The sequence below is a fragment of the Pezoporus occidentalis genome, unplaced genomic scaffold (assembly GCF_034315485.1).
Source record: "Pezoporus occidentalis ecotype Australia unplaced genomic scaffold, CSIRO_AGI_Poc_V1 ctg53, whole genome shotgun sequence".
Classification (NCBI taxonomy): Eukaryota; Metazoa; Chordata; class Aves; order Psittaciformes; family Psittacidae; genus Pezoporus; species Pezoporus occidentalis.
In genome coordinates, this window is record NW_026915866.1 from 1,217,121 (window position 1) to 1,230,668 (window position 13,548).

General features: G+C 36.3%; 1 protein-coding gene across 7 annotated transcripts in view; it reads left to right on the top strand.

Annotated features, from left to right (window-relative positions):
* FBXW7 (F-box and WD repeat domain containing 7) overlaps positions 1–13,548 on the top strand; it is a 173,608-nt gene that overhangs the window by 81,545 nt on the left and 78,515 nt on the right. Inside the window, exons 3-4 of one of the 7 annotated variants that reach the window (XM_062637525.1) lie at positions 2,301–2,379; positions 3,256–4,445. The exons of 3 other annotated variants lie outside the window; for them this stretch is intronic. In XM_062637525.1, the coding sequence (XP_062493509.1) occupies positions 2,301–2,379; positions 3,256–3,275 (99 nt within the window). In that variant the 3' untranslated portion in view covers positions 3,276–4,445. Of the gene's footprint in view, positions 1–2,300; positions 3,207–3,255; positions 4,446–11,432; positions 11,604–13,548 lie in introns of those variants that run through there. 3 more of the 7 variants (XM_062637524.1, XM_062637527.1, XM_062637523.1) reach the window with 3 other exon arrangements.

Sequence of the window (13,548 nt, forward strand, 5' to 3'; positions counted from 1 at the left end):
TCTCAGCTATGTGGCAGGTGCTGTTGCCTGATGTGATTGTTAGCCAAATGTCTCCAGACTGTACTGATACAGCTGTATTTACTGAGCATTTTATCAGAGGATGCTGTTGCTCCAAGTGTCAATTTTAAGCTGCTTTTGGGGCTTAACTGAAGTTGATATTACTGGTTATGAAAAATTTTATGCAAATGGTGAATTTGATTGTGTGAAGAAAATAAAACTTCTGCTGGTGAGTTAGTTTTCAGTTTTGATGACACCGTCCCCACCCTTCCACCCTCCCTCCCCAAATTTCCCAAATGGGTGATGTTAAATACTCTTTTGGCTAAGAATTTGATGTTTAAAAATATAAGATACTATCAGTACATTTCTTGTATTTACTGGTGGTTCATACTTATAAAATTATGAGACCTGAAATTAGCTTAGAGGGTCAGAGGAAAAGAAAGTGATCTGAGGACCAGAATCATGTTTAACAGCTGCTGCGGGACTAACATTTTTTCCTGATGCATTTCTCACTGCATCCTGCTGCATTACTATAATCTGTAAAATAGCAGCATGGCCTTTCGATGGGAGACTTTTTATTATCTGCAGAACATGTTGCTGTTTAGCAAACTGTACAGTGAAATAATTTACGTATCTTTACAAATTCTTGATTATCAAGAAGAAAACTAGAGAATGAGGATTTCATTGCTAGTTTAATAATTTCTGAAGAGGCAGAGTGCTTAAAAAGAAACTTCCAAGCTGTCTTAGCAGAATGTTTGAAGAGACAACATCTTACGTCTATTACCAAAGAATGATTTTTGCCACATGAACTGATTTTCTTCAGTAGTATGTGATATCTGATCTGTGCATGAAGCTATGGTTGTGTAATAATGATATTACATGCATTTTGTGTAGATGTTTTGCTGCTGTTTTGTTTAGGTCATGTGTGAATGTTTTACACTTTTCTTTATTAGTGAAACTTCTCTTGGAAAAATCCCTATAAAACCTAGAACCAGTGTTTCTATAAGCTGTTCTCTTCATCGCAAGCATCTTCTCCCCTCTTGTCCATAGCATGGTTAATGAAAACACTGCGTAAACTTCAACTTCATGCAAATTTTGCCAGAGTTCCACCCATTCTCTCCTGTTCAGAAAAGTTCAGGACTTCACCAAATTACTGTAAATGTTATGTTAAAAAACACCCTGACAAACCAACAACCCAGAAACCCCCCAAAACTCTCTATAAAACTTTGTGTGCGTTGACTCTGTGTAGTACAACTTATGATGTAATTTTGCATATAGTTAATTGGTATTGAGTTTTTAAAGGTGAAGATCATGACTTCTTGTGTGTAGATTGAATATCTGTAATAGTCACTGAAATACAATTGGAAAACATTGCTATCAGGCATCTCTTCTGTTCTTACTTCTTATTTTTCTATTCTCGCCTTCTTGCTAATTTTAAATTTTGTTTCTTTAGTTTGTAACAACAAGAATTGGGAAGAGGGAGAGGATCTGAGAAGGACACAATTACTAAGGAAGTGCAGAGTTTTCTATCCCAAGACAAGGTGGTCTAAACCAACTACTTCTGTATAGAATCTTCTTTTTATGTTTGTTCTTACTGGAAGCTGATGTTCTCTACTGACTTTACTACCTGATCATATATTGCAAAATATGAAAGGAGAAAATTGTAAGTTTTAGTAATACTCAGTGTCATTCAGTCTTGGGAAAGAGTGGCTATGCTTTTCATCTGTGTCATGAAATATTACTCTGTTAATGCTTATAAAATTTTAATACATTTGTTCAATCCCCGGTGTCTTTGCTGAAGTGGAAAATGTACCTACTGCTACCACAGATTGCCAGCAGGGATAAATTCCACCTTATTCATCATCAGAAGTCACTACTATTATTAAGTATGAGCAATGTTTCCTGTAAGTGGAAATCACATTCTTATTCTTATGTCATCCAGCAACTGGTTATCTGTGTTTGGAAGTGGGCAGGAGACTCTTTGTTCTATTCACTAAAATTATGGAGTGTCCCTTAAGGATGGCAGTTACCATGATCATTATTGACCCAAAACTAAAAAAAAAATTAAAAGATAAAAGAATGTTCATTATTTGTTTACCAATGTCATTATTCCTTCAGTTCTAATCTCTTGGTCAGATATTCTGAAACACACTGAAACTAATTCACCGAATTAACATGAATAAGTAAAATGAAATGAAGAAACTGGCAGTGACACAGCTAAATGGAAGAAATGAGACTTAAAATCATTTGTTATGGATCCCTTGTTCTTGCCAAATATAATAACATTGTTCCTTTTCTTTAAGATGGGCTTCATCCAAAGCAAGGACACTTTCAATTGGTACCCTGAGGCATTCACCCATCAGCACAATTTTTGGCTTTGGTGTAAACTACTGGTATTACATGACCTACAACAAGTACGTTAAATGGTGTGCTTACATATATATACTTGTGTATCTGTTCTGGGGGGCAGACTTTTGAAACTTCCTACACTGTGCCAGTCAGAATTCGGTACTGCTGCACTGCATTTCTCTGCTGGCAGGATTTGAAATCAGAGTATCAGATGAGCAGTAAACTCAAAGCTCAAGTTGGTTGTCTGTATATGAAAAGTATATTTTTATGAAATACTTGTAAGCATTTTAAATAATAAGTGATATTAGAACAAATCAGAGAAAGCCAGTGTCTGCTAAAAATACAGGCTAAGCTCCCCCTTCCTCTCCAAAGGAAAGAAAAGCGGGAGAGGAAGGGAAAGAATGGACAAAGAAAAGATCAAGGTGGCAACCCTACCAACCATGAGTGCCAGCCCTTCCATAGGCTACCTGCTTTTTTTTTTTTTTTTTTTTTTGTAGTCTGGGCATTCTTTACTTCACATAACTTGAGCTTTATAAATAGCTTCGCACCCCTTTACAGTATGCTATTAACCAGCTGAAAAGGATTATATAGCTTAATTTGATGCTAGCAAATGAATGCCAGTGAAACAGTCAGTTGTTGCATTTGTTGGATATGTGTATTTTACAGTTCTAGTAAGAAAAACACCATCTTGTATCAAAATAAACCTTCATCTAGATTGCTTCAAACATACAAAATGTAATACTTGGCATTGTTCAACCGTTTCTTTTGGCAGTGGATAATATTGCTAATACGAACAGCATTACTGCATTGTAAGGCTTTATACAAGAGGAATTTTCTAAAATGCTGAATAAATGGTATCTGGACAGATTTTTTTTTTTGCTATGGAAGAAAAAAGTATTTTTTTTTAAGGTGCATTGGCGATAAAATAGGTGACAACACCTTTCTGAAGTTTGGGGATTGTTAGTTTTCCTATTTAATATGTAGAAAGGAAGAAAATTCAAAGTCTAAAATAAATTTTTGCCAGTACTTTTTGGACACTATTCAGGAACTGGTAATAATTTAAATATTTTGGTACAGCCTTGTGTATATTTTGTGTATGTATGTACATAAGTAGAGAATTTCTCATTGAAAGTCTTGCATTTTACATGAAAGCGGGATACAGTGATAAGCTGATTTACCGTATGGAAAACTAATTTTTTGGTTTCCTATATTCCTTTTTCATAAAAGCAGCTTCACTAGTAAAACACCTGCTTTCCCTTCCCCCAGCTTATCCTCAGTTGGGAATTTGACTTGCATTTTAATCCAGTGTTAAATATTGCATGACTTCCCTACCTGTTGTTGTAGTCCTTAATTCTTGTCTCAGCTTTATTTAAAGGTGCAACAACAGCATGAATAAGTGGTCAGCAAATAAATTCCTGTAGAACAGCTGTAGCAATTCTTTTTAACAGCTGGTGCAATTCAGCCTAGACCAAAGAGTTAAACTTGCTTATCCAACAAGTTATATTATAGTCAGTGAGAGCTGAGCAGGCATTTCTGGAATATTTGTAAAACATAAAATGACGCAGCTGGATTTCTTGCTACATACCTGGGATATTTTCTGAAATGTTTAATGAAGAAATGAAAACACATGCTTTAAAGAGAATAATTAAAAAAAACCCCAAACAAACAGAAGTGACAATGACAACAAGAGCTCATAGTGCAGTAAATAAAGTTATGAGGCTTGTGGAGTAAACCCAAGTAATATAGGCCTCTAGTTACAAATGATAACGTGCACTTATAGGGATGTCTAAATATGGTGGGAATTAACACATGGTTAAGTATATGTTTTAATGATATGATAGTATCATTAGTGTTGATATTATAAAGTCTTGACAGTATTTAGTTCACTAGATAGTCTCTATGTTTCTTGCATGAGCATTTAATGTGACTTTAGAAAAAGTTAGTTTGTGCAACTGATCCCCTGTAGTTTGTCATGACGTAGGGCAGATCTCATGCCTATAGCTGCGTGTACTTGCATGTTCCCTTTCCATTCTTTTAAAATGAAACTCTCTATTCGTTGAAATGCCTAGGAAGCATTTATCATTGACGTCTCTCTGGGACCAGTGTCACATGCGAAGGGATCCATGGACAAAGAGAGTTGATCTCATAGCTCATTTTTTGCCCAAAGATGGAGGTCTTGACTACTTTCCACTTCCAAATACTTTGCTGATTGTCTTGAGTTTGTCTCATCATTTATCTGTCCACTCTGTGAGCTGTTTACATTTGCTAATCTAGTGAAAAAATAACTGAGCAACCACAAAAATGGAGGATTTTCAGGTATCCTACATACTGGAGTAATTTCAGAGCTCACAAGCATGACACATTCCACAGCTAGTTTAAGGAAGAGTTTGAAATAATATGGCTAGAGTAAGGAGGGGAGGTGCTGCTCTTCTTTTTGGTACTAGAATCTCCAGGCCTGTTTTGCCCATTTCAGCTCCAAAGAAGATCAGCCCTGGGATCAAACACATCTGGTGGAGACTTATGTTTTTATTGAGGGTCATTCAAACTCACTTGTATTGGAGGTTACAGTTAGAAGCTGGAGCTAATGAACCCTTGCTGTTGATAAGTGTGACCTACTGCTTGGGTTTCCCAGCAGGCAAGGCTAGTGTAGTTAAATGCTGTACACAAGTATTCGAGCAAATCAAATTTGTTAAATGGTCAAATTTGGGTATGATTTAATTTCTCCATTCACCCACACCTAGATACCAGGATGCTTAAAGAAATATGAGCATGTACATAGTCATGAAAAATGTCTGGTATGTATGTTAATCTGATGATTTCCCCTTTGGTGATATACATGATATTTTGTATCTTCTTTGGCTCGTAGATTTCTGTGGAAAAAGCTGTCTTGTGGAATATGAAGTATTTTGCTAGACAGCAGCTTTACCATCATCCTTATCTATTTGTTTGAACTTTTATAATTTTTTTCAATATAGGAGTGTCATACAAGTTGTACCATCTTCCACCAGCAGCTGCAAAAGGCATGTTCCTCCTTGCCTTTTCATGGCAAAAAGTTTAAAGAGTCTGTTTTGTATCAGATACAAACTTCTTTCACCACGGTAGTTATTAGTGGCCATGCCTCAGTATGATTCCAGAGCCAGAATTATGATCAGGAAATATCATCTATGTGAATCCAAGTTAAGAAAATCTGGATTCTTCTTCACTATGTTGTTAATAAGCTTTGTTGCCAAAGAAGATAAAGCTTGTGCAGTTGAGAAATATGCCTGTCATTGTGTTTCTTCCTTTCTAGAGTTTATAATCTCTTGGCACATTTTCACCCAATTTTACAAAGAGAGAGATTAAGATTATACAAATTTCAAGATGACTAGAGGATAGGTAGGAAATGGAGAGATTTGTTGGTGCATCTGCTGAGGGAGAAGTCTACAAGATGACCATTACCTGGTTAGACACCATTTGAAACCATGTGGAATTGGGGTTTGTTCTGACCATGTAAATGGATTCAATTGCCATTTGTTCCTTAGTTTACACTATAGAAGCCATTTATTCATCAAAACTCTCAGTAAGGCATAAGCCTGAAATGAAAGCTTTGCTATGGCTGGACTGGTCAGAATGACTCCTTGTAGGTCCCCTGATGTTTTGGGATCATAAGGTCTTGGAGAGGCCATACTGTAATTCAAGCCCAATTCATGACAGTCTCACCTGGTTTACATTTGTGGTTTTGGAGGTGAAGGACAGAGAAAGCCATCAGTTCACATGTGTAACTAGCAGTTTTGCCTCTTTGTGGGTACTATTCAAGCGTACATTTCTTAGGAAATTCTGATGTTGTGAGGTCAAAATGATCCTCTCTTTTAATTCCCTCCATACCTTTTTCAGGGGTCTAGGTCATGTTTTCTTATGCATGAAGATCTTTGTTTTGGGTAAACTTGTGTATGATAGACTCTTCAGAGCAATAGTATTTTCTGTGCAGCACCACTAATACAGTTGTAGCTAGTTTTGTACAGCAGTGCCTTTTTTCTATACAGCTGATTTGTTTGCGTGTACAAAGCAGACTAATGTGCATTGTATCATTTAGGAACTATTTATATACTGGTATCAGAAACCCCTCACATAAATGAACTTGGGACCATAGTTGCTCCATATGAGTAGTTACTAGTGTAATATAGACTTTCTTTCTTTGCTAACAAAATGGTTCTTGCTCTTTGTATCATGCTGGGTAGGGACCAGCATGAATATCAAGGGAGCAATAAGGATTGTGTATAATGTAAATTATAGTGCATCCTGTATGCTACAGCTGTGCAGAGCTTACTAAAAATATTTTTTAGGAAGTATTTTATCAAATATTTTCAAAGGATTATTGTGATACTGGTATTTTGAGAAAGTGAATTTTAAATTGTTGCAGTGCTCTGCTTTATCCATTTGAGGGCAGCTGTTCACCGATTTTAAGAACTCTGGAAAAGCTGCCTAGGGTTCTGCTTTCTGCCTTATTATAATATTTCTGTATTTGCAAATACTTCATTTAGGTCTCCCGAGGTCTTGTACTGTTCCATCACCATATTAAAATCATAGAATCATAGAATGGTTTGGGTTGGAAGGGGTCTTAAAGATCATCCAGTTCCAACCCCCTCTGCAATGAGCAGGGACACCTTCCACTAGACCAGGTTGTTCAAAGACTCATCCAACCTGGCTTTGAACACTTACAGGGATGGGGCAGCCACAGCTTCTCTGGGCAACCTGTGCCAGTGCCTCATCAACCTCACGGGGAAGAACTTCTTTCTAATATCTGATCTAAATCTCCCATCTTTCAGTTTAATGCCATTCACCTTGTCCTGTCACTACATGCCTTTGTAAAAAGTCCCTCTCCAGATTTCTTTTAGGCCCCCCTTATGTACTGGAAGACTGCTCTAAGGTCTCCCCAGAGCCTTCTCTTCTCCAAGCTAAATAAAAGTTGTGAGTTTATTTTCTTTTCCAATAAAGTTAATATTCAAACCAATTGTCAGCTCTAGGAGAAGATTCTGTGAAGGTTTGAGTAAGCTGGTGTTCGTGTTTGTGATAAATTCCTAGATCCATATTTTAAAACCATGACCTTCCTGAGTTAAGTATACTGAATGAGCTAGTTAATTCTTTTAACGTTTGCTTACTGGTAAACAGTTCCTAAAAAGCTCTGCTACAGGATCACTTCGAATTACTGTGACTGGAAGGTAGAAAAATTATTGCTGCTTCCTATGTGTTTTAGTTTTACAAAGATGTCTCTTAACTGGATCAGCTAAAAAAACAAAGAGAAGTCTTCTGGATTCTTAAGTTTACAGTTAATAGCTCATAAGTATCTCAAACTAGTATTTTCAGACTCCAGTTTTCAGGCATTTTTATGTATCTAAACAAAGTGATTTCAGATGTGATCTTCTGATTAAATTGATAGGCAGGCACTTAACATAATTGGAAATCAGCCCCACTTCATTTAGAAACAGGATGTTGGAGAAAATATTACAAAGATTAAAGCTCAGATTTTCAGTTTCACATTTGTCAAGGTTATACATGTTCTCACAGTGCATAATATAAAAATTACACACTTTTCAAGATAAAAGCAAGAGTGGCTCTTTAAAGCTTACATTTAGAGCTTAAATTAGAATTACATGTGTAATAAATACAAAAATAAGTGATACCTGCTATATGCAATATATTCCTGACACTTCTAAGATAGCCAACCGTCTGTTTTTGTCTTTCTGTTACACCCTCTTACTGCTTAAATTAGCCTGTTGTATTTTCAGACTAAGGATTTCCATTTATTAAACATACATAGCTGTCCAGCATAGCTTGGGGCCTTTAAACTTGGTGTAAGACAATAATACCTACGGTCAGTAATGCGTGGCAACTCTAAAATGAAGTGATGATACATGGAAATAAAATTTGGCCAACAAATTTTCATCTCATAGTGCAAGTGTTTTTTCTGTGAGATGATAAAAAACGGGGAAGAACCAGGAAGAGGTAAAAACTGAAGCTCTTGTTGCTATGGTAAAGTCTGAAATCTAGTACTGTAATTTCACATGGAGGGAAACAAGTGCTTTATTTTGATTTGTACTTATCTGCTTAGAAAGGGGGGACTATGCTGAATCTGAACTTTATTTGCATCTAGAAGACTGTTCCTATGGAATTACTTTAGAATAGTTTGGAAGTTCGTGAGGTAAAACTAATGTAGTGTTGGGACTTCTAACTCAAACCACAGAAGAAGAAAGGCTGGAAATCAGAGTTTTGTCTTTTTTGAAGGTTGTGAGAATAACCTGTGACTGGAGACTTACACTATGAGTGGTACTTGGGAAATGCCATACGTCAGACTTGTTTACTCCCCAGTTGTGTAAATCTGTAAATGGGACAAGTTGTGTTCTGTTTTGCACTTGGGCTATGAGTTAATATTGCAAGGGGGGGATCAGGGAAGTAAGCCTGTAAATTACTAAGATACTAGGCTCTGATATCAACTAGTAAGGTCTGGTACTAAAATACTACCACTCCACCTTGCCAAAATCTGACACACAGTCAAATTCTCTTCAGCAATTACACAGTGAAATAATCTTTTAAAACTGAGTTTATTTCAGTAGTTCCTCTTAGCACGTGTAGACATTTCTGCATACAATGAAATGAAACATTGAGTATTTATTAAACTAGAATCTGAGGTTTGCTTTGTATGAAATACTGTATCTGATATTGTTATGTTACATACCTACTATTCAGATCTCAAATTCTATTAGTACAAATACATTTTGGTAAACTTCCCCCTTTGTTGGGCTGATTTAGACAGTGACTGGTACACCGAAAATGGAAAGCTTTGGCCTTTTGCTTCTTTTTAATGATGCATCATAGAGGTGTGTGAGTTGACCTCCTGGTCTTTTGGCTCTGCTCTTAACTTTATTCAAAGTAGAAATAAAAGGCTACTCTTTCTCCCTCTTTGGAGTATTTCAGTAAACTTTTCTAATTTGAGTGAAACTGAGGTCTCAAGGCACCTTCTAAAGGCTTCCAGCCAAGTGAAAGGCCTATTTTTGTGATAGAAACTATGAAGTAATTCAGAATGAAACCATAAACTGTGGTCTAGTGATATCGCTGTTGAATACAGGCTAATAGTAAACTATTTTTTTTGGCATTTATAGGATGAAATATCAAGAAGGAAATGTAAAGAGTCTTTTAGAAGAAAGTATCTGTTTAAATGTGCTTTAGAATGGCATTTGAATGAAATGCTAGAAAAGAAGAAAATAAAATAACTAGTGCATGAAGATACTGTGCTACCCAGCATTCTAGCACAGAATTTCTGTATGCAACATCTGTAGAGAAATAAGAATTTTTTTGTTTGTCTGAGAGAGAATTTGTTATAAATGAATGCTTACTCTAGTGTATGCATACTCAAAGAAAAATTAAGGATTTTTACAGATTTTTTTGTATAAAGCATTCAAGAAGCAAATGTTTGGTCAGAAGCGGCTCTACACATGACTGAGACATACAGCTTGGCTTTTTGAAGGGGAAACAAAGGGCTAAATGGAGATGCTAATACAGCCATATTTTAATGCTGTCTTTTGTTAAGTTGCAGTGTTGTGCTTCAAGCATTAAAGCATTACTACACTCCCTCTTTTGCCCTTACATAATTATACAGTTAATTATCTTTCCTGAGTTGTGCATAAAGGGACTTGGAATATTTCTTAGTGGTCATTTATTCACTGTGCTACAGACTGTACTGACTTTGTTCATACGAGGGCTTTGATGGCTTTCTGTGTCTTATCAGCAATTTCATGAGACATTTTTACTGTCTTTTGTCTCTTTCTACTTAGTTTTGCTGTAAAAGGTTTTCAAAATTTGAATCTATTTCGAAGAAACATGTCCACATATAGGGATCGGAAAGGGATTGTGGGAACCTAGAGGCATTGTAAGCAATGGTAAACTTATTTCATCGAGAAATTATTTAAAATGGAAATAAACTAATTGCAGATAATCTGAGTAATAGACACGGCTGTTCTAGCTTTGCTCAGTGGAGTAAGAACTTTTTTTCCTGAAAAACGGCCCTACTTTCAGATTTGTTGCTAAGGGCAGGGAGGCCTCTCTCCACATCCACAAGAAACACTGTTCTTGGAGGAAAAGCCCTTCTCCTTTTCATCAGTGTGATGGATGGGCCTGAGCAAGCTGGTACCCAAACTCCTGATGGCTGGAAGAGGGAAGACAGTTTCAGTACCACTGTATCCCTGGAGCCAGAGCTCCCTGGATGCTGTTCCCCCACAGCAGCAGGGAAAGGGGAGGAGATGCAGGCTGTGGTACCAGTTCATAAGTAAGGAGGACTGGGAAGAAGGGGGTAAAAATCACAGTGTAGGTGAAAATAGAATGGTAGTCTCTACTTATATTAAATGAACAAATTTCAAGCCAGTATCTTCATTTTAGGGGACTCCTATTTTTTTTTTTTTTTTAGCTTTTTTATTCTTATTTTAACTTTTTTTTCCTTTGTAACTTTTGGACTTAACAGTATATTCTGTTTGTGAAGACAGTGGTTAAGAAACAACAAGGTCCAGGTCAGGTTTTGAGTCCCTAGCTGTCCAATTCTATTGAAAGTTCAGAAGTGTGCCTACAGAGCTGTAGAGTTGTTACTGCAGTAACACTGCTACTGCTTGAAGGTTGCAGTCTCCTTGGATTCTCCTTCTGAAAGCACAACTCCAAGTTATAGATTTTTTTTAATTATTGTTATTATTTTCCTTTAAAGACCAGGTGTAAGTGGCTGTGGTTATTAAAACTCCCGGCAGTCTTGATTTTATTCTTTTTTTAATCAGAGGATCCCTTTTTGGAGAAGGGCTCTTCTGACATTGCAGGGGAGGTCTACCAGCTGTTTGACTGGCAGGAGCAGTCTGCCTGCCCCTTGGTAGTTTAATTCCTGTCTATACTAGGATAGCTTGCACTTCACTGAGCAGCAGACAGGTCAGGACACTTGGCAGGAGAAGGTTGAGAGACAAAGGCAGCAGGCTGTGGCGAGCTGAATCACCAGTCTGAAACTTTAAGAGAAGGAAAAAAGAAATCATGCAACTTTAGAAGCAAAGTTTTTAGCAATGTTCTTGAATTATTAGTAGGCTTGACAAAGTGAGAGTGATAAAATGTCCAAACCTGGGAAAACCGCCATCAACCATGGCTTGGTTCCTGTTGATCTTAAAAGTGCCAAAGACCCTCTACCACACCAAACCGTGATGAAGATATTTAGCATCAGCATCATTGCACAGGGGCTGCCCTTCTGCCGTAGGCGGGTAAGTGTAGAAGTCTTTAAAACCTGGATTTTGATCGCTTGGCTTGTAGCTCAGTGCTTTGTCATGGTGCATTCATTCCGTTAAGAAATACTTGTATCTGTACTATCTATTCACTCAGGGGGCTGTAGAGGAGCCCTTGGGTCATTTACTGCAATAATTCTTGTGCTTTAATTAAAATTTGTACATGTTGTCTTAGCTATTACTGATTTAAAGGGACATGCCAGAGATTCTCTTACAGTTGCAAGCCAGTTAGATGAACACAAATGCTGTACAAATAAATGCATTCAGAAATATGTATTTTACTTTTATTCACTCTTTTAGGTGATGTAGATAGTTCGGAGTAAATCTGTTGAATGCAGTTCTGAATTATATTGATACATGTGACTTGCTGGATAAAAAAGTAGAGAACTTAGAGCTGTTAAACTATTTAATATTTAAACATTTTTAGTAGGAATTCTTAAGATACAATTTTAATGCTTTTGTAACTCAGTAATAGAGATAACATTTTTGCTGTTACAGAAAATAAAAATAGCATGTTACTATGTGGTGGTTGCGATATAGTTTATATATAGACAATCCTAGCCTGACAAACTATCATGGGTCTTATGCTACAGCTTCAGGATCTATATGGATAAAGTGGCCCTTAAAGCACATTATATAAGTTTTTTAAAAAAGTATTTTTTTTAATTTTGTTGTCTTTGTAATACACCATTTTCAATAAAAAGTGAGTACTTTCAAAGCAACTTACATCACTATTTTGTTGCTCAGTTGCATACAGCTGAACTTGTATTCTTTAAAATTAATTTTTCTCCTTTGTTACTCTTTCAGTAAAATGATAAATAAGTTTGTTCTTCATAATGAATTTTCCCAACATTACTTTGGGTTTTCTGTTGCTACTGAAGAAATACTGTTTCCATTTATTGATGCATATACTAAAATCTAGCTCAGTTTTTGTAAATGTGCTGGCTTTCCTTGAATGTCAGCATGCTTCTTTTCAGTAAACTTACTTAAATCACAGATGAAATTTAAATCACCACCCTTTGCAAGCTTGGTTTCTTTTTACTATGTTGCTTTGAATGTCTGAGAATGTTTCTTATATGTAAAAGGTGGATGGCATGTGTTGGAAGCTAGCAACTTAGTATCAACCTGCAGCAATGCAAAAATTAGAACATATGTATATACACACATGACTAGTATTGGATCATATGCATTTCAGAACAGTATTTTTTCAGTACTACACATATGTTTTGAACACTGAATAGGAACATTTCGTAAGGTTGAAAGTGTTAAAGTAACCCTTTTTATTGTACTAGACACGCTTTCAAATTTTTATGATTTGAGAACTGTTTGCTTGAATATAAGTGTTTGGAATATGTTTGGATAATTTTGGTTCCTTTATCCTGGTAGAAGATAATTTAGCAGATATATTTCACAAGTCTTTCTGTGGCTGTTTTAAGATATTATACTGTTGCAACTTTAATATGTGCTGGTGTTTTATGTGTGTATTTTATGTAGTGAGAAGTGTGGTCACACACTAACTTATCGCAAATATGTAAAAAAATTAATTTCTACATCAGGTCTCTGAAGACTTTGTCCCAAAGAAATCACAGTCTATCTCAGTTGCCCTGTCTTGCCCAAGCAGTCAAATCGATGACTCAGTGGTTTTAGGTTTAATAAGCTTTTATTTTTCTTGTAGCATTAGGACTGAAGAGGAAATTTAGGAACATTGTAAATGTATGCTTTAATAGCTTAAACTATCATCAATCTATTTCTTGTCTTCTAAAGCTAATAGTTCTCAGTATGATGGCTGCTCATCAGATTATAGCTCCGCCTTTAGTCTCATGCCTTGCAACACTCAAAGCCTGCACGTAACTCATAATGTTACCATATTGGGTTCCTTCCCAACATGCGTAAGTTGCATATAGGATCCATATATTAACAAAAA